The 21,855-nt window shown below is 41.7% G+C and overlaps 1 protein-coding gene across 12 annotated transcripts in view; it reads right to left on the bottom strand.

The window, feature by feature from the left end:
* The window catches only part of asb3 (ankyrin repeat and SOCS box containing 3), a 112,822-nt gene that overhangs the window by 26,408 nt on the left and 64,559 nt on the right, over positions 1-21,855 (bottom strand). For 11 of the 12 annotated variants that reach the window (XM_068044940.1, XM_068044939.1, XM_068044951.1 and 8 more), the window contains 3 exons: positions 20,061-20,196; positions 2,571-2,748; positions 1,526-1,723 (listed from right to left, as the gene is read on the bottom strand). In XM_068044940.1, coding sequence (XP_067901041.1) covers positions 1,526-1,723; positions 2,571-2,748; positions 20,061-20,196 — 512 coding nt within the window. The remainder of the gene's footprint in view (positions 1-1,525; positions 1,724-2,570; positions 2,749-20,060; positions 20,197-21,855) is intronic. The other variant, XM_068044949.1, reaches the window with a different exon arrangement.

The following is a 21,855-nucleotide window of genomic DNA, read 5'->3' as shown; positions in this document are numbered from 1 at the left end:
CGACGGGACTGAATTAACAGTGCGTTGGTCCCACCACAATCAGAATCGTATATTTTGATTGGGGGCTTTGACAGGAGCGGTCGGTCGTAACAGTATCAAGTCCCATTCAACTATCACTCCTATGCTCGTTGTGACTTATATTTGTTCCCCCTTAAAGAAGGCCTCGAATTTAAAATTTTCATCCTGGTTTTTAAATACTTTCATGGACATGCCCCTCCCTATCTCTAATATCCTCCAGCCCCACAACCCTTCAAGAAAACTGTGCTGCTCCAATTCTGGCCTCTGAGCCTTCCTGATTTTAATTGCTCTATCATTGGTGGCCATGCCTTGAGCTACCAAGGACCTAAGCTCTGGAATTTCCCCTGCCCCTCAACCTGTCATTCCTCCTTTAAGGCGCTCCTCTTTCTCCATGCTTTTGATTATTTGTCCTAATATTTCATGATGTGGCTGTGTCAAATTTTGTTTTATAATGCTCCTGCGAAGCCCCTTTGGACACTTTATTACATTAAAAGCACCATATAATACAAGTTGTTGGCGATGTAATATTGGAGATTTAATAAAAATTCAATGTAAACAGAAACTTTTACTCTTGGTCTCTTATGTCGCTCTCAACCCTATTTTTCCCCTCTCTATTTCGCTTTCTGTACACGATTTAGCATTGAATTAAATATTTCAATTTGTACTTCCTCATTAAGACTCTGATGTGTAGCCATTCTTTAATCTGATTGGTTAAGGAGAGTCACAGTTGCCCTGATCACACAGGTCCCAGATCCCTTGTGGAAGGCACTGCATTGAAATGGCTTTATCACAGTTCCAGAGCAAAACCCCACAGAAAATCTGTGGGCAAGTGTAATCAATGGCTGGCGCCATTTGTTCACTGCTGACCATAAAAGACAAAGATACTGACCCTGAATCTTAGGAAAAGGATGCAGAGGTGCTACATTTTGGCAGCTATGTTATATGCCTCGGAGACATGGACAACAAACAAAAAGATTATTATAAGCTGAATGCATTCGAGATGTGGACATTTGGGTGGATGTTCTGCATATCCTACACAGACAGAAAGACTAATGAGGAGGTGCTTGAAATGGCTGGAGAAAAGAGAAAATTAGTGCATATCAAAAAGAGAAAGATACAATACTTCTGTTACATCATTAGAGCAGAAAGAAGACAGAGACAATTAATGGAAGGAAAGATCGATGGAAAACATAGGAGAGGGAAGCAGAGAAGAAAATGGATAACATAAAATAGACTGCATGCAGTTGACCAATGCAGAATGTGTAAGGATAGCACAGGACAGACAGAGGTGGAGATCCATGGCAGTCGACCTTCTGGGAAGATGACACCAATGAACGAATGAACAACCATTAAATATGGCCCTATTTTTTTTTAAACTATGTGTTACAATGTAACACAATGTATTACAATGTGTTGTCAATATAGATGCACAGAGAATGTGAATAATGAGTCATTTACAATTCCACAGAAATTGTAATTAAAAAGCTCTGAAATTTGAATAGCTTACCTCCGAGAAAAAGCCATGCACAATGGCGATAGACACTCATACAATGGGCACTCCTGGGCATTAGGACTGTAACCTGCTTGAAGTAACATTTTTAAGCATATTTGCTGTCCTCCGTACACTGCTGAATAGACTGGGCTCACTTTATTCCTCCCTGTATCACATATTCGATCAGTGATCGGTATTAAGAATTCCAGCACCCTGCCAGAAATCCATATATACTATTAAATGAATTTTGCATTCACACACAACAGAAACAAGAAAAAACTGCTCTTGGCTCTTAGCCTGAATTATAAATAGTGCAAGACTTTGAATGATAATGCAGCCAATGTAATACATACAAATTTATTTGAATAAATTTTGAAACAGCAGAAGTCATAAAAGAGCTTCAAGGAGTAGACTGGGTGAGAACTTTGTGGAGGATTACTTAAGACCATGTTATGGCTGAAACTATTTATCAGGATCATTTATCCTTGCCAAATGTATCCACTGCAGCAGTGAATCTCAATGAAATGCCAAGTATAAAAACACAGATGTCAACCCAGAAAACAAAATAAATTGGCACATCCCCAAAAAGTTGACAATTTAGGAACAATCCTGACATGCGAATGCAAGTGGTTACAGGGTCTTTGTAACTTAAACTGTAGGCAGTAGGAAAAAAATGCATGAGCGCCTGAGTGTGAAATCCAAATGCTGAAGGCACAAAATTAGGAAGTGCATTTCTAGGTGGGGGTTCTAGGCTTGGTCTCCTGGAAAATCCCAAACTTTTAAGTTAAAAATGATGCATTCTCATTTTAAGATTTCTTTTAAAAATATAAGGAAAAGAATAAGTACTACTGTAGCAATATAATTTCTACTTTACAATCAATTCTGTTTTGTAATCCTATACATATCCACAGTACAGCAATGTTTAATATAAATTTCAAAAATAAATTTTCCAATCACAAATTGTTCAAACTACATCCTTTTCCTTTCCTTTTGGGCCTCCATATCTCGAGAGACAATGGACCGAGGTGTGCCCTTTTAATAACTCAGTCTGAATACTTACTTGACTTTTCCCATCTGGGCAGCAGCATGAATGGGCAACTGCCAATCATCTTCACTGCAGTAAAGGTTTGAATCAGCTCCATTTGACAACAGCAGTTCAACACATTCTGTATGGCCTTCCTGAGCTGCTATGAACAATGGCGTGGCCTTATCAAAGGCCTGGCAATTAACATCACAACCTATAAAATAGATTTAACAGGTTATCTTGCTGCAAATTCAGTTCATGGCTCAGGTGTTAAAAAGAGTCATATCCCAAGAGTACTGTGCAACGCATTTGAAATATTAAAGTGCAAACTAATCATTTACTAGCTGAGAGTATTAGCTTTTGCGCCATTTTGCAATTATTAGACGTAAAAGAAAGAACTTACCCAAGTGTTCAATCTAACATAGCTCAATTCATATGCATATCACTTCAATATTTTAAAAAGCAATATTAATTATATAGACAGAATATTCAATTTTAAAATCTCACTTTTATATTGCATGCACTACAGTTAACTATCGGGATTTTATGTTTCAGGAACATCTGCCCCTTGCACAAACACCTTATTACATGTAAATTCTGAGCCAATCTACTTACCAGTCATTGATAATGTTAACGAGGAAAGGTATAATCCAAACTGTTTTGCCAGATATCAGCTGTAGATTACAGTACTAATGCAGATGTACAAGTTACAGCAATCTGAGCCACAGTTAAAAGACATCACTATAGATGACCAAATTTCAGCTGCTATAATTGTTGCTGCCTATTTTTAAAACTCTTAATGTGCTCTACAGTCACAGTTGAAAATCACTAGATAATGTAAAATCCCTAAATTCAGCAACTTGCGATCTTAATTCATTTGCAAAGTCCATCTTAACCCCTTTTATTAGGGATTACAAAGGCAGACAAATTAATTACGCGCCATGCCCAGTAAAGACATATCATATTGCTACTTTTCAGATATGAACTTTATTCAAGGCGGACTCTTTAAAATTGAATCTACCTTTATAAAAAAAAAAGTAGACAATGCTGAAAAAGATGGCCTTGTATATTCGAACACTGTCTCACTGTCTGTTAAGAACAAAAGGATAGATTCCAGGCTAAGAGGTGTCAATTACACCCATTCTGAAACCATCCAGAGACATTCCTGAATTGAATGGGCTCTTCTGAAACAAAGAAGGTGTGAAGTTGACATTACAACTGAATGATCCCCATTCAAACAAACATCAAATGATGGTCATGGTTATCATGTCTTGGCTCATTTTATGATCACCCCATTGTGTGGTCACAACGGGGAGAGGGCCATGTGTCTCCTAACAGAAGCTAATGTGAGAGTTTTTTTAAACCTTTAAAGGTGATCTCTGTCTCCAGAGCTACAAGATTACAGAAAAGCATTCTGGCCAAGAGCAGTGAAAAGAAATCCAACCAAAACAAGGAAGGAGTCCTGCTGCGAATTCTACACTTCAACTTGGTGCAGAGGAACTGAAAATGACCACCACCTCCAGTCTGAAGTCTTAACCACCAGAAAGCTACAAATATCCAGACCTGCAACTTTAAAAGATAAACTGTCCTCCGAAAACATCCAACAGGTTTATCGTGAACCCCAAATACCTTCCTCACTTCAAACCACTTACCCCTTTTCCCCTCTATATATCTTTTCATATGTGTCTGTGCGCGAGAGATAGAGACCATGTCAGGAATCATATAAAAATAGTTATCATTTGTTTAACCAAACAGAACACCTGTCATTTGCCTCTTTATTTCACCTTAAACACTCAGGGACTAACTAACTGCGGTCAGTTGGGAGGTGAAAAGTGGGAACCATCCACACCCCTCAACACCTGGCCGTAACAAGAAAAACACTAGAAACAGGCTGTATTCCTCTTTCTCCAATGTACTCGGACAAGAACAGCTCATGACTGCCTTGGATTGAATCAAAACAGAGGAGCAATTTATTGCCAAGAACACTGTGTACAAGTTGAATTCATTGCCATTATACAACATCTTGCTAAGTTATTTACCTATATTAACATACTATACTGACTTAGTACAATTCTAGAACTTGTATTCTGTGTGGGCTAATTGGACAAATATGGTATGTGAAAACATTACTTGGTTGTGTTAGTTAGAGATGAAATATTTTTCCCTCCATAACAAAGTACCACCTTCTATTTAAAAGATATATACATGCCAAATTAAGCAATTTAAAAAAATAATTTGTTCATGAGATGTGAGCATCATCGGCAAGGCCAGCATTTGTTGCCCATCTCAAATTGTCCTCGAGAAGGTGGTGGTAAGTCACCCTCCTTCTTGAACCGCTACAATCCACGAGGTGTAGGTACATCCACAGTGTTGTTAGGAAGTGTTCCAGGTTTTTGACCCAGTGACAGTGAGGAACAGCGACATAGTTCCAAATAAGGATGGTATGGAGTTTGGAGGGGAACTTGCAAGTGGTGGTGTTTCCTTGGGCCTACTGCCCTTGTTCTTCTAGGAAGTAGATGTCACGGGTTTAGAAGGTGCCGACGAAGGAGACTTGGCGAGTTCCTACAATGCATCTTGTATATGGTACACACTGCTGCCACTGTGTGCCAGTGGTGGAGGAGGAAGTGAATGTTTAAGGTGGTGGATGCGGTGCCAATCAAATGGGCTGCTTTGTCCTGGATGGTGTTGAGTTCTTGAATGTTGTTGGAGCTGCACTCATCCAGGTAAGTGGAGAATATTCCATCACACTCCTGACTTGTGCTTTGTAGATGGTGGACAGGCTTTCGGAAATTAGGTGGTGTGTTACTTGCTGTAGAATTTGCAACTTCTGACCTTCTCATGGAACCACAGTATTTATATGGCTGATCCAGTTAAATTTCTAGTCAATGATATCCTCCTAGGATATTGTTGATGGGGAATTCAGCGATGGTAATGCTGTTGAATGCCCTGGGGAGATTGTTAGATTCTCTCTTGTTAGAGATGGTCATTGCCTGTCACTTGTGTGCCACGAATGTTACTTACCACTGATCAGCCCAAGCCTGAACATTGTCCAGGTCTTGCTGCATGTGGACACGACTGCTTCGGCATCTGAAGAGTCACAAATGGTGAACATCATCACTTCTGACCTTATCGTGAAGCAGCTAAAGATGGTTGGGCCTAGGACACTACCCTGAGAAACTCCTGCAGTGATATCCTGGGGCTAAGATGATTGGTCTTCAATAACCATAACCATCTTCCTTTGTGCTAGGAATGACGCCAACCAGAGTGCTTCCCCCCGATCCCCAATGACTTCAACTTTGCTCAGGCTCCTCGATGCTACAGTCAAATGCTGTCTTGATATCAAGGGTAGTCACTCTCACCTCACCTCTGGAATTCAGCTCTTTTGTCCATGTTTAGACCAAAGCTGTAATGAGGTCAGGAGCTGAGTTGTCCTGATGGAACCCAAACTGAGCATTGGTGAGCAGGTTATTGTCGAGTGTCAGATGACAGCACCGTCAACGACACCTTCCATCACTTTGCTGATAGTCAGAGCAGGTTGATCAGATGGTTATTAGCCAGATTGGATTTGTTCTGCCTTTTGTGGGCAGGGCATACAGAGGCAATTTCCCACTCGATCAGGTATGTGCCAGTGTTGTAGCTGTACTGGATCAGGTTGGCTAGGGGCATGGCTTGTTCTGTAGCACAAGTCTTTCATACTACTGCCAGAATGTTGTCAGGGCCCATAGTCTTTGCAGTATCCAGTGCCTTCAGCCTTTTGTTCATTTCATGTTAAGTGAATCTGATTGGCTGAAGACTGGCATCTGTGATGCTGGGGACCTCAGGAGGAGGCTGAGATGGATCATCCACTCAGCCCTACTGACTGAAGATGGTTGCAAATGTTGGAGCCTTGTCTTTTGCACTGACATGCTGGGATCCCCCATCATTCAGGATGGGAATGTTTGTGGAGCCTCCTCCTCTGGTTAGTTGTTTAATTGTGCACCACCATTCACAAATGGATGTGGCAGGTCTGCAAGAGCTTTGATTTGATTCATTGGTTGTGGGATCGCTTAGCTCTGTTTATCACATGCTGCTTCCACTGTTTAGCATGCATATAGTCCTGTGTTGCAGCTTCACCAGGTCAGCAATTCCTGTTTAGCTGTGCCTGGTGCTGCTCCTGGCTCTCATGCTCTCCTTAGTAAGCCATTATACATGTCTCTGTCCATGCACATTTGTGCCCTAAAATTTGAATGAACTACATTAATGCACGACATGAATAATGTGCCACAGAGTGATTATATCTATCCACCAATGTACTGACCACTGGCACAAACAACGAGATATGCATCATTAAATAGATTTAAGGCAGATTCAGTGCACTTCATGGGATCACAACATGCATTTATGCACCACCTCGCTCAAAGGTCTCTAAATTGTCAGATTGCATGTCCAACATTCTGTATTGGATGAGCAGAAATTTCCTCCAATTAAATAGAGAAGACCAAAACCATTGCCTTTAGTTCCTGCACCATTAACTCCATCCCTCTCCCTGCAAATGAGACTGAACCAGACTGTTTGCAACCTTGATGTCATATTTGACCCCGAGATGGGCTTCCAACCATATGTCCGCGCCATCACTACGACTGCCTACTACACCTCTAACATTGCCCAACTCTGCCTCTGACTCAGCACATCTGCTGCTTAAACCCTCAACCATGCATTTTTTTTTTTTTTTAAAGCTCTAGACTTGACTATTCCAATGGACTCCTGGCCAGCCTCCAACATTCTACCCTCCAACTAGCACCAAATGCCATTCACCCATCACCCATGTTCGCTAACCTACATTGGACCCCAGTTAAGCAATGCTGCAATTTTAAAATTCTCACCATTGTTTTCAAATCCCTCCATGATTCACCCCTTCCCTATATCTAATTTCCACCAGCCCCACAACCCTACAAGGTAGATGCACCCCTCTAATTCAGGTCTTCAGCATCCTTGATTTTAATGGCTCTACTACTGGTGGTCGTGCCTTCAGCTACCAAGGCCCCAAGTTCTGGAACTCCCCCCTAAATCTGTCTCTCCCTTCTCCCTTAAGACGCTGCTTAAAACCTACCTCTTTCCCCAAGCTTTTGGTCATATGCCATAATAACTGCTTTTGTGGCTTGGGGTCAAATTTTGCTTTACAGCACTCCTCTGAAGTGCCATATGTTTATAACAGTAAATGTACTATAGAAATAGATGTTGTTGTTGGTTCCAGCCATTATACTGGAGGTGTCTATTTGCTCTACAGCTACACCACCACCTTGTATAGATTTGGCAAAAGTAGAGACCAAAAACAGATTCAAACTCAGTTGTTCTTTACTGATTTTTGTGCCATTTTTATTCTGATTTGTGTATAGTGGTATGACAAAGGTATGAAATAACATTAGTACTTCTAAATGGGTAGAATGGTCTGGAAAACATTACTTTTGAGAAAACGTCTTTTTTTTAAAAAATACATTATATAAAACTTGAATATTAGTTCCATCTTTCAGTCTAACATTTATTTTATTTTAGAGATACAACATTAAAACAGGCCCTTCGGCCCAGTACCTTAAAACATTTCTATTTCATGTGAAAATAGTCTTGTTCTTTAATTTATCCAGGGCTGCAGTTTCTTGCTGATAGTCACATGCTGACTGCTTTCTTCTCAGTATTCTTTGGTTTCTTATAAAAGTTGTAGTCCTGACTGCTAAGCAGATGTTGAAAGTGCATGTCTGTAGATGTCATGTGAAGACAGGATTAGGCTAAAGTGTGAATCTACTTCCCCATCCCTCCCCCACCATGCCAACATTGGCCACTAAGGATCACACTTGAATAAAGGTCACTACTGAAAGTACAGCTGGGTACCCAATACCTGTGAAACCATTCCCTAATGAGTAAATGCTTCAGAGACAGGATGGGAACAAAACTGGTGACAATTTTTGATGTATACTATTTTACAATTTCATCATCAGTAAAATCTCTAGACTTGAACACTAGTTTCTAAATTTCAATTCTATATTTAGCAAGCATTAGTATAAAGATGCAATATATCAACATTTTATATCAACAGAGAAAGAGACAGAAGTGTAAGGAGAGAGCCAACTGTGTAATAGCCCCGATAACCAATTTTATCTGCAACACCTGTGGAAGAGTCTGTCACTCCAGAATTGGCCTTTATAGCCACTCCAGGCGCTGCTCCACAAACCACTGACCACCTCTAGATGCTTACCCATTGTCTCTCTCAAGACAAGGCCAAAGAAGATATCAACATTGTAAATTATTACAAAAGGAGAATTACTACACAGGATAACAAATTATTAGAAAATGAACTGTGAACATGTCTTAAGACCCAAAAATTCCGTTTCTTCTGAATAAAATCATGTGATGATTCAATTGTAATAGGTTATTACTGCATTCATTGTTTCAAACTTTTATATTTGTTCAGCACTTATTCCAGACTTTTCTTTTTAAATCCCAAATTCATCCTATATTGTTATACAAAATCAGCTGCAATTCAAAATGATTGAGATACGAAAGATATTTTAGCAATGCATAATTTTATAGAACACACAGAAAAGCATCTCACCAGCACCACTGTGTGGAGGATCGAAAGAAAAACAATTATTTTACTAAAGCTAACAGTATTTCTCTCATTAATTTAAAATTATATTTTTAAACCAATTAATGACTTGTTTGAAATCACTATCTCCACAATACAAACAGAGGCAGTATAACGTTGCATAGTTCTCTAAAGGGATGTTCTGTTGATGCAAGGTATGCAAAGTTTGGTAAGAATTTGCAACACAACAAATATGGCAAGGTATAAGGCATGGCCGATCACTTCTGGGAAGAATGTCTGTTGGTTGTGAGGATGTTATGTGAAATGAGTTTAGGCAGACCCAATCAATTTTCTAATGAGTATGGACTTCCAGGCCAAAACCTATCCTATTTGACACTAAGTTGGCAACAATATTCACAGGCCACTGGATGCCTAGTGTGGTAAATGGAGTAACTTTGCTCTGCATTGAACTGTGCTATAATTGACATAGGAGCGCTTCATAACTACAACCTTTTATTTCCCCAATATCATTCTCTTACCCTTTCCATGGTCCCAGTATCCTTCTGAGAATGCACTACTCCAGATGTGGCCAAATCAATATCTTGTATGCATTCAACTCCCAATGTGGAAAACCCAGAATCACCTTTTTTGTGCCTTTTGTTACTTGTACTCCCACATTTAAAGATTTATGTAGCTACAGTCTCTTCCTCCACTCAAGAATTTTACCATTTAAGGTATACTTCCATTCACTAACATGGTTCTGTAGACAAGTTGTCTCTTAACCTTCATTTTAGAATTTGATAAGAGAAGCCAGCTTCCATTTTAATTCATTTTTTCAAAACTTTATAGAATAAAATACAAAAATCCTCCTATTTTGTCAAATAAGCCTTTCTGCAGTTTGCCAAAAGTTAAAGTCAGATCAACGAACAATTACTTTAAAAAAAAAATAACCCTGCAAAGTAACAGAACAATTAGTTAACACAGAATCAAAAAAAAGTACAATACTGCACAAAGGTTCTACATAAAAAACGGATACCAGCAAGAATATAATTATACAAATGGCATGGGAGTCATTACTGAATCATCATCTTCAGCCTCCTTATCTCGAGAGACAATGGGTAAGCGCCTGGAGGTGGTCAGTGGTGTGTGGAGCAGCACCTGGAGTGGCTATAAAGGCCAAGTGACAGGTTCTTCCACAGGTGCTGCAGAAACATTTGTTTGTCGGGGCTGTTACACAGTTGGCTCTCCCCTTGCGCTTCTGTCTTTTTTCCTGCCAACTGCTAAGTCTCTTCGACTCGCCACACTTTAGCTCCGCCTTTATGGCTGCCGCCAGCTCTGGCGAACGCTTGCAACTGACTCCCAGGACTTGTGATCAATGTCACAGGATTTCATGTCGCGTTTGCAGACGTCTTTAAAGCGGAGACATGGACGGCCGGTGGGTCTGATACCAGTGGCGAGCTCGCTGTACAATGTGTCTTTGGGGATCCTGCCATCTTCCATGCGGCTCACATGGCCAAGCCATCTCAAGCGCCGCTGACTCAGTAGTGTGTATAAGCTGGGGATGTTGGCCGCCTTGAGGACTTCTGTGTTGGAGATACGGTCCTGCCACCTGATGCCAAGTATTCTCCGGAGGCAGCGAAGATGGAATGAATTCAGATGTCGCTCTTGGCTGACATACGTTGTCCAGGCCTCGCTGCCACAGAGCAAGGTACTCAGGCTTGATACACTCGGACTTTTGTGTTCCGTATCAGTGCGCCATTTTCCCACACTCTCTTGGCCAGTCTGGACATAGCAGTGGAAGACTTTCCCATGCGCTTGTTGATTTCTGCATCGAGAGACAGGTTACTGGTGATAGTTGAGCCTCGGTAGGCGAACTCTTGAACCACTTCCAGAGCGTGGTCGCCAATATTGATGGATGGAGCATTTCTGACGTCCTGTCCCATGACGTTCGTTTTCTTGAGGCTGATGGTTAGGCCAAATTCATTGCAGGCAGCCGCAAACCTGTCGATGAGACTCTGCAGACACCCTTCAGTGTGAGATGTTAAAGCAGCATCGTCAGCAAACAGGAGTTCCCTGATTAGGACTTTCCATACTTTGGACTTCGCACTTAGACGTGCAAGGTTGAACAACCTGCCACCTGATCTTGTGTGGAGGAAAATTCCTTCTTCAGAGGACTTGAACGCATAGGAGAGCAGCAGGGAGAAAAAAATCCCAAAAAGTGCGGGTGCGAGAACACAGCCACTGTGTTTCACGCCACTCAGGATAGGAAAGGGGTCTGATGAGGTGCCACTATGTTGAATTGTGCCTTTCATATTGTCGTGGAATGAGGTGATGATACTTAGTAGCTTTGGTGGACATCCAATCTTTTCTAGTAGTCTGAAGAGACCACGTCTGCTGACGAGGTCAAAGGCTTTGGTGAGACAAATGAAAGCAATGCAGACGGGCATCTGTTGTTCGCGGCATTTCTCCTGTATCTGACGAAGGGAGAACAGCATGTCAACGGTCGATCGCTCTGCACACGAAAGCCACACTGTGCCTCAGGGTAGACGCACTCGGCCAGCTTCTGGCGCCTGTTTAAAGCGACTTAAGCAAAGACTTTCCCCACTATGCTGAGCAGGGAGATAATTATACAAATGGCATGGGAGTCATCATTGAATACAGAATAGGAAAAGAGCAGGTCATGTGAAGGACAATACAAGATGCTCCTAGTGGGGCATTCAATATACAATCCTGCAGGTATGCCAGTATTATTTTTGTCCTCAATAAACAGTTCTAAACAATGGGCCGAATTGTGCTTATAAATAAGTGAGGCTAACAGAGCTCACTGTTATTTACGTGTAAAAATGGATAGCAATTTCAAGTGACTGCACATACCCAGTAAAGCAGTGAAACCAGGAAATTTCTGTCCGAGATGCCTAGCTCCTCCAAAAGCAGCATCTCGCCCTCTGACTCACCATAAATACATCAAAAGCATGAAATTCCTGTAATTGCCTGAGATATAGATTAAACTCACCACAAAAAAAACCTCCTAAATTACTGGTAAACAACCTCTCCGGCACTGAAAGTTATCTTCTAAAAGTGTGGAATCGCACTTGTTCATATTTTAATTATTGGAGAATTATAGAATTTTTTAAAAATCCTTAATCGTTGATCTCTCTATCCAATATTTTCTTTCCTTCTACATTTCGCTTTATGTACTTGATTTGACAATGAATTCAATATGCAAAATAACACTTTCTAGTTCAGACTCTGCACTGCTCATTAAAAATTCTTTAATCTGATTGGTCAAGAGATACAGTTGCTTGCCCTGTTCACAAAGAACTCAGATGCCCTCTTGAATGGCAAGCTAACAGAAACTTCTAACAGGACCTTCATGCATGTGCGTAGAAGTTGAATTGTCACGTGTGTAGCCTGAGCCCGTGGGAAGCCAGCCAGAGATGCAAACACACGTGGCAGCTCATTCTGAATGGCGTTATCGCAGACAAAATCCACGTAATTGCTAGCCCTGGGAAACAATTCATCAGTCACTGCCATTTGTGAGCCACTTACTGGGATCTCCTAGATATGTCTCCGACAAAGCCCTGGAAAGATCCAAAGATTAGAAGTTGAGGGCGATAGTGGCTTTAACAGGACATGGATAGGCTAGCAGAATGAGCAAGACAAGTGGCAGATGGAATTTAATACAGAGAAATGACAGAAGAGAGAGGGAGAGCCAATAAAGACTAAATGGCACAGTTCTAAAGAGTGTACAGGGACAGAGGGACCTGGTGGTTCATGTGGATAGATCTTTGAAAGTGTCAACACATTGAGAGAGTAGTTAGCAAAGCATATGGGATCTTGGGCTTCATAAATAGATGTATTGAGTACGAAAGCAGGGAAGTTATGCTGAACCTTTATAAAGCTCTGGTCAGGCCACAGCTAGAATACGGTGTCCAGTTCTGGTCACCACCCTTTAGGATGTTAGGGTCCTTGATAGGGTGCAGAGAATCTTTACCAGAATGGCTCCAGAGATGAGGCATTTTAGCTACAAGGTTAGGCTGGAGAAGCTGGGGATATTCTCTTTGGAGCAGGGGAGATTTGATGGAGATGTACAAGATTATGACAGGTTTAGATAAAAGGTAGACAAAGTAAAGCTGTTCCCATTAGCAGATGACTAGGGGACACATTTAAAGGTTTTGAGCAAGAGATGCAGTGAAATGTGGGGAAGAACGTTTTTTATGCAGCAAGCAGTAATGACCTGGAACTCACCGCCTACGAGGTAGGTGGAAGTGGAGATGAATGGTTTCAAAAGCAAACTGGATGGGCACTTGAGGGAAATAAACTTGCAGGGATAGAGCGGGGAAATAGGACAGATTGTGGTGGATTGCTCTACAGAGTGTTAGCATGGACTCGATGGGTTGAATGGCCTCCTTCTGTGCCATAACAACTCTACGTCTCTTTGGTAACACTAGGCCACCAAGTCCAGAGGGCAACAGGTCTAAGAGTCTATACACGTCGGTCAAAGCTGACAGGACAAGCTGAGTTTCCTGAAAAACTGCTGTTTGGACACGTCAAGGAAACCCAGACCCTGCCTGTAGACTCTATCGCAAGTCTTGAGAGCACGATGGTGCTAGTGATACTCGCCCTCATCCAAGGTGCTATGTAAGCCAGCCAAAGCACCATTTGTCCTGATGTGAGACAGAAATCCTCAAGCGTCAAAAGTAAACTCTCAGAACAAGTGCTGTGAACAAACCCTTTCTCACTAGCAGTTAAAGCAGCTGTAAGTACCAAGTATTTATGGTCGGTGTTCCGGTCAAGTGAGGAGGGGGTCGAAGGGCTTCCCTCTCGTTGTTTGACCACAACAGGTTTAATTCTTTCTTAAACTGGCCAATTCAGTAGGTGACTGATTAGTTTATGATCATAGCAAGTAAGTAAAGAAAACCTGTCTGGTTCTTGTTAACAAAGAAAGTGGTTAACTTTATTGTACCTAAACCGAACGAATAAAGATAATAAACGACGCACCAACTTTCACACACACACGGAAATAGGTTAGAGTGGGGAAAGGTAGATTGGTTGAGTTAGAGTCCATATAAAAAAAAAGGTATATGGTCTGTGGCATTTGGTGATTTAGTTGGCTTCGAGCTGAAGTCAGTGATCCTGAGGCTTTTAGTTTGAAGAGGTAGATGACTGGTTCGGTGGGTCTCTTAGAGACAGCAATGTGGATGATTTCCTCCAATGGGGTTTCTGAATATAGCCAGAGTATGCAAAGGTGGTCAGTGAACAGGTAGGATTTGAAAGCTTTCAAACTGGAATGGAGAGCGAGACAGGCACAGCGACTTGGGTCTGCATGTGTCAGAGTCCAGTTGTTTCCCCTCTCTCCGCTGCAGAAATACGCAAGCTTAAAAGCACAGATGGGGAGGAGCTTGTCACGTGACAGTCACTCAATGATTGAAAACATAGCCGTTAGCAGTACTTCTCTCTTGCTAAAAAGAACAGGTAGTTCCTTTAAACTTTCTGGCTCTTGGTTCTTGCTGGGGTATGAGCAGACATTTCAACTCCCTCCTCACAAGCATTGCAGTGTAGGATACAGTGTTGCAAATTAGGTAGCCATCTTAAGCTGCCAGCAAATTCATCCTTTTAGATGGTCTTTTTAAAGATTTCTTGCAAAAAATATATAAATTCAGGTCTCCAAACAGAGGATTAAAGAAAATCATACAACAAAGCACATTGGTGTAACATAGTACTTCCATCAATTTGATTCAGCACTCTGCTATTGCCGTTGTTTTCTCTCGACTTGCTTTCACTGGCCCATTTTAGGAATCCTGGAGAAAGCCGTGGATGCGTCACTGAATTTGAAAGTCAGTTAAAATCTCATTCTAATTGAGTGATTAGCATATAACAACCCACCTCTCGAGGGGGTTGCACGCAATCAACCTAATGCACTCCAGTTAAATGTGTAAGTCAGTGAGTTGCAACCAGCTTCCTGATACAATAACATGTTTGCTAAGTTTAACCACACAACTCCCCCACTCCCACCCACACCCAAATCAAGCTAGGGTCAAGGATGTCAGAGTGGCTGCAGGACATTCTGAAGGGGCAGGGTGAATAGTCAGAGGTCGTGGTTCACATTGGTACCAACGACGTAGGTAGACAGAGGGATGAGGTCCTGCAACAAGAATTTAAGGAGCTAGGTAGCAGATTAAAAAGCAGGACCTCCAAGGTTGCAATCTCTGGATTACTTCCAGTACCATGTGCTTGTGAGTATAGGAATAGGAGGATAGAGCAGATGAATGCGTGGCTGAAGAGATGGTGCAGAAGGGAGGCTTTAGTTTCCTGGATCACTCGGTCTGTTTCTGGCAAAGGTGGGACCTGTACAAGTTGGACGGGTTGCACCTGAACGGGACCAACATCCTTGCAAGAAGTTTTGCTAGTGCTGTTGGTGGTGGGGGTGGGGGGGGGGGGGGCGGTGGTTAAACTATTTTGGCAGGGGGATGGGATACAGAGTGGAGGCACAGTAGGGGGTGATGCACAGCCATAAGAGAGAAGAGAAACTAAGTCAGTCAGTCTGGAAGGCAGAGAAAATATAGACCTGTTAAGGCACAAGCGAATAATGCAAGGCTGGATTGCAACTATTTTAACGCAAGGAGTGTTACAAGTAAGGCAGATGAATGGAGGGCGTTGATTAACACATGGGAATATGATATTATTGCTATCACAGAGACATGGTTGACAGAAGAGCAGGACTGGCAGCTCAATATTCCAGGGTGTAGAATCTTTAGGCGTGATGGGGAGGGGAGGGGGGGGGGGGAGTGTAAAAGAGGTGGCGGCATTGCACTATTGATCAAGGAGTCAATTACTGCAATAAGGAGGGATGATATCTTCGAAGGTTCCTCAAATGAGGCCATAAGGGTAGAACTTAAAAACAAAAATGGGGCAATCACTTGGCTAGGAGTGTACTACAGGCCTCCAAACAAACAGAGGACAGATATGTAGGCAAATCTCAGAGAGGTGTAGTAATAATAGGGTAATAATAGCAGGGGATTACAACTTTTCCAATATCAACTGGGACAGTCTCAGTGCAAAAGGCTTAAAGGGGGCAGAATTCTTAAAGCGCATACAGGAGACCTTTTTGAGCCAGCACGCAGAAAGTCCTCCAAGAGAAGGGGCGGTACTGGACCTAACCTTAGAGAATGAAGCCGGACAAGTGTAGAAGTGTCAGTGGGGGAGCATTTCGGGGAGAGTGACCATAACTCTAAGGTTTAAGGTAGTTATGGAAAAGGACAAAGATGGACCGGAAATAAAAGGTACTGAATTGGGGGAAGGCCAATTTCAATATGATAAAACAGAATCTGGCCAAAGTGGACTGGGAGCAACTACTTGTAGGAAAGTCTACATCAGATCAGCGGGAGCCACTCAAAAAGGAAATAGTGAGAGTTCAGGGACAACATGTTATCGTAAAGGTGAAGGGTAAGACCAATAAGTCCAGAGAACCCTGGATGTCATTGGATAAGGAAGCAAAAACAGGCTTATGGCAGATTCAGAGGGCTGAAAACAGTGGAGGCCCCTGAGGAATATAGAAAGTGTGGGGGGGGACTTAAAAAAGTAATTAGGAGAGCGAAGAAGGGGCATGAAAAAACACTGACAGGCAAGATAAAGGAAAATCCCAAGACATTTTACAAGTATATTAAGGGCAAGAGGATAATCAGGGAAAGAGTAGGGCCCATTAGGGACCAAAGTGGCAATGTGTGTGTGGAGCCGGAGGACGCAGATGAGGTTTTAAATGATTATTTTTCATCTGTGTTCACTATGGAGAAGGACGATGTAGGTGTAGAGATCAGAGAGGGAATCTGTGATATACTTGAACAAATTAGCATTGAAAGGGAGGAGGTATTAGCAGTTTTAGTGGGCTTAAAAGTGGATAAATCCCCAGGCCCAGATGAGATGTATACCAGGCTGCTATGTGAGGCAAGGGAGGAGATTGCAGGGGCTTGGACACAAATTTTCAAATCCACTCTGGCCACAGGAGAGGTGCCAGAGGATTGGAGGACAGCGAATGTGGTACCATTATTCAAGAAGAGTAGCAGGGATAGACCAGGTAATTACAGGCCGGTGAGTCTAATGTCAGTGGTAGGGAAACTATTGGAAAAAATTCTGATGGACAGGATTAATCTCCACTCGGAGAGGCAGGGATTAATCAAGGATAGTCAGCATGGCTTTGTCAGGGGGAGATCATGTCTAACAAATTTGATTGAATTTTTCGAGGAGGTGACCAGGTGTGTAGATGAGGGAAAAGCAGTTGATGTAGTCTACGTGGACATCAGTAAGGCTTTTGATAAGGTCCCGCATGGGAGAATGGTCAAGAAGGTAACAGCCCATGGGATACAGGGCAATTTGGCAAATTGGATCCAAAATTGGCTTCAGGGCAGGAGGCAGAGGGTGATGGTCGAGGGTTGTTTTTGCAATTGGAAGCCTGTGACCAGTGGTGTGCTGCAGGGATCAGTGCTGGGACCCTTGCTGTTTGTAGTGTACATTAATGATTTAGACGTGAATATAGGAGGTATGATCAGTAAGTTCGCAGAGAACACAAAAATTGGTGGTGCTGTAAATAGTGAGGAGGAAAGCCTTAGATTACAGGATATAGATGGGCTGGTAAGATGGGCGGAGCAGTGGCAAACAGAATTTAATCCCTCCTTTGGGAGGACTAACAAGGCAAGGGAATATACAATGGATGGTAGGACGTTAGAAAGTACAGAGGGTCAGAGGGACCTTGGTGTACTTGTCCATAGATCACTGAAGGCAGCGGTACAGGTAGATAAGATGGTTAGGAAGGCATATGGGATACTTGCCTTTATTAGACGAGGCATAGAATATAAGAGCAGGGAGGTTATGATGGAGCTGAATAAAATGCTAGTTAGGCCACAGCTAGAGTACTGTGTACATTTCTGCTTGCCACACTATAGGAAGGATGTGATTGCAATGGAGAGGGTGCAGAGGAGATTCACCAGGATGCTGCCTGGGCTGGAGCATATCAGCTATGAAGAGAGACTGGATAGGCTAGGATTGTTTTCCTTAGAGCAGAGAAAGCTGAGGGGGGCCTGATTGAGGTATACAAGATTATGAGGGGCATAGATCGGGTAGATAGGAAGAAACCTTTTCTTTTAGCGGAGGTGTCAATAACCAAGGGGCATAGATTTAAGGTAAGGGGCAGGAGGTTTAGAGGGGATGTGAGAAGTTGTTTTTTCATCCAGAGGGGTGGTTGGAATCTGGAACGCACTGCCTGGAGGGGTGGTAGAGGCAGGAACCCTCACAACACTGAAGTATTTGGATGAGCACTTGAAACGCCATAGCATATAAGGCTACAGGCCAAGTGCTGGAAAATGGGATTAGAACAGATAGACTTGATGGTTGGCGCGGACACAGTGGGCCGAAGGGCCTGTTTCTGTGCTGTATACCTCTAACTCTATGACACACACTCCTCCAGATTAAATTTCTAATTTCTCTCTTACTGAGGCTTTCTTTGCTTCACGTTTTTCTCTTCATGAAGACTTTCTCCATTATCAACTCTCTCTTTCCAGGTTCTCTCATTGTTTGCTTTTTTCATTTTGGTCCCAACCTACCTGTTGGCTGGGTTTTGCCACTGCAGGGATTTAGTGCCATTGCCTCATCAGCAAGAGAAACCAAAGGTACACTAATAAAAGGGAGAGCATCCTGGCTTCCATATCTGGTGCAAAAGGGGATGATTTAAAGCTATTGGTCTTGCATTACTACTTTTCTGCTCATTGGCCCTAGAAATTGAACACTTTTCCAATTTGCTATCAAGCGTTAGCATCAAGGAATCGCAGATTAAATTTAGCATTCAGATGCATAACAAATTCTCTGATCTGCTCAACAGCATACCTTAATTTAAATCTCAAAAGAGTATTGGAGTGTATTTTTCCATTGCACTTGTACCCTTTTTGAGAGAGATAGCATATCTATACCTATTACAAGCTCAGTGGATTTACAACACAATGAACTGGGTTACATTGCCCAAACACATCTTATATAAATGCAAGCATTTTTATTTTCTAACATCTTATCAAGAGTAAACTTCTCAAAGTTCTTCAAACAATGAAGAAAGGAATCTGGTGACTGTTGTGGGCAAACAAATAGTCACGGTACCCCAAAAGTATATTTAGAACAGTCACTGCATTCATGTGAGGTTCTTGCAGCTGGCAGAGAATACTTACACTTTAGTAACCCTGGCTACACGCAAACAGTAAAATAAAAGCAAAATACTGCGGATGCTGGAAATCTGAAACAAAAACAAGAAATGCTGGAATCACTCAGCAGGTCTGGCAGCATCTGTGGAAAGAGAAGCAGAGTTAACGTTTCGGGTCAGTGACCCTTCTTCGGAACTGACAAATATTAGAAAAGTCACAGATTATAAACAAGTAAGGTGGGGGTTGGGCAAGAGATAACAAAGGAGAAGGTGCAGATTGGACCAGGCCACATAGCTACATATTGTTTGCCTTTTCTCCGTGACCTTTTGGTCAGCTATGTGGCCTGGTCCAATCTGCACCTTCTCCTTTGTTATCTCTTGCCCAACCCCCACCTTACTTGTTTATAATCTGTGACTTTTCTAATATTTGTCAGTTCCGAAGAAGGGTCACTGACCCGAAACGTTAACTCTGCTTCTCTTTCCACAGATGCTGCCAGACCTGCTGAGTGATTCAGGCATTTCTTGTTTTTGTTACATGCAAACAGTGTTCAAAGATATGCAAAAGCATGCTAACCTACTATGTTGCTTATTTTCTAAGGACTGGAGCCATTTTAAAATTAGCATTGGAATTATATAATTTCAAAGACTGAAACGCAATAATCTCATTAGAGAACAGCAATACAAACAGTGCAATTGTAATGGTATGATTTTACAATAGCCCATTGAAAAATTACCCACATTTATGATATTGCATTAGATCAAAGTATTTAAGATTCTGAACAATTACCATGTTGTAGAAGAACTCTTAGACTTTCCAGTTTTCCATACTGAGCAGCAAGAAACAATGGTGTAATTCCATAATCGTCCCTGGCTTCTTTATCAGCCCCTTTTTCAAGCAACAGCATCAATATTTCCAAGTGTTCCTGCAAAGCATTATAAATTCAAGGGTTTTAGAGATAATTTTTCTAAAGTTAACTATGGTTATGAACTGTTCAAGATAATGTAAAATCTAGTTTGACAACTCAATGGAGCCAGTTAAATTAGCAGGTAGTTAAAAGTCCACATAACTAGGTAGGGATTGCTAAATCTTTCAGTAAATGACAGTGGAGAAAAGGATTGCTCAGCTGCTCAAGAGAAAGACAGATTACTTACTTTGTAAAGTAGTGGTGTGCACACAGGGCACAGCAGTCAAGTCTGGCTTGACTGATTATAGGGAAAACAGGCAAGAACACTGGAATCGATACCACGACAAGGACACCCGTCAAATCCCTGACCCTTTCAACTTAAGTCCTTGTCAAAGAACCATTTTAAGATTATCACCCAATCTATGCCTAGGAGTTAATTACACCTAAATTTGGTTCAAACTTTCTTACATCAAACAGACTTTGTTGGCATCTACGCAATCAACTTCCAATTAGGATTACACAAACTACTGAGGGAATGAATTAACCCTTTGTCACAAATTTACAAAGATGTTGACAGACACAAAGTCATGAACTAACAATTGTTTATTAACCTTAAAGTCATAGTTAGCAGCACCTAACAAACAAACACTAATAGATAGGGTGAAATGACAAAATTAATGAGGTTGTAATGGGAGTTCAGTCAGGCCACAATAATTCAGCATCAACTGCATGATTATAAATTTACGACTGTGATCAATGTCTTAAAATTGATAGAAATTAAGATTAATTTAGGATTCAGATAGTCGCCCCAGTTAGCAGCATTAGATAGCCATTCTACTGAATTGATTGAAGTCTATATGGTTATAGTTAGCAAGGTTTCCAGAACTGATATGACTTCATCCATATAAGTTGGCATGAATGAACTAGTTACCTCGCCTATAATAAATATTTATAATAATCATCTGACCCTGAAGGGTCACTGACCTGAAACGTTAACTCTGCTTCTCTCTCCACAGATGCTGCCAGACCTGCTGAGTATTTCCAGTATTTCTTGTTTTTATTTCAGATTTCCAGCATCCGCAGTATTTTGCTTTTAATTTTTTATTTTAGTTACCTCATCTTCCTGAGAGACACCAGTGTTGAATCTCCTGTAAAAGGTGCTATCCGTTCCTCCTGGATCATCTCTTTGGGTAAATTCTGGCTTAAATCTAACTTCCCTTCATCAGAGGGAAGCTTCAGAGAAAGATCGGTGAAAGAAAACAGAGTAGCACATTTTGGTAAGAGGTCAGAGTGAGTTCTCAGGAGCACCTGTTGGAATGCTAAATCAAATGTGGTGGAACAGCAAAGAGTCCTTGCAGTTCAATGACTCTGCACGTCACAAGTAAAGCTAATGGGTATATTCTCCACTGCAAGAAACTCTGATCGTAGATTTGAAAAGCTCTGAATGGCAAATGCATTAAGAACCAAAGTAGGGAGATATTGCTAACCAATTTTGCAAAACAATTGCATATAATGTTACCACTTTGTGCTAGAAGCACCTTATTAGTGGATCCTTTTGATGAACCCGCCAAGATATCAACCACTGAAAGTGCTGCAAGAAGAATCAGGATAACTTTTGCTCCTTCTATCATTTCCCACCCCACCATATGTTTTAGTTGATCTCAGATAATTTTACTT

The sequence above is a fragment of the Heterodontus francisci genome, chromosome 13, assembly GCF_036365525.1.
Source record: "Heterodontus francisci isolate sHetFra1 chromosome 13, sHetFra1.hap1, whole genome shotgun sequence".
Lineage (NCBI taxonomy): Eukaryota > Metazoa > Chordata > Chondrichthyes > Heterodontiformes > Heterodontidae > Heterodontus > Heterodontus francisci.
The sequence above is the reverse complement of the archived record's forward strand: the minus strand, read 5'-3'. Positions and strand labels throughout refer to the sequence as shown.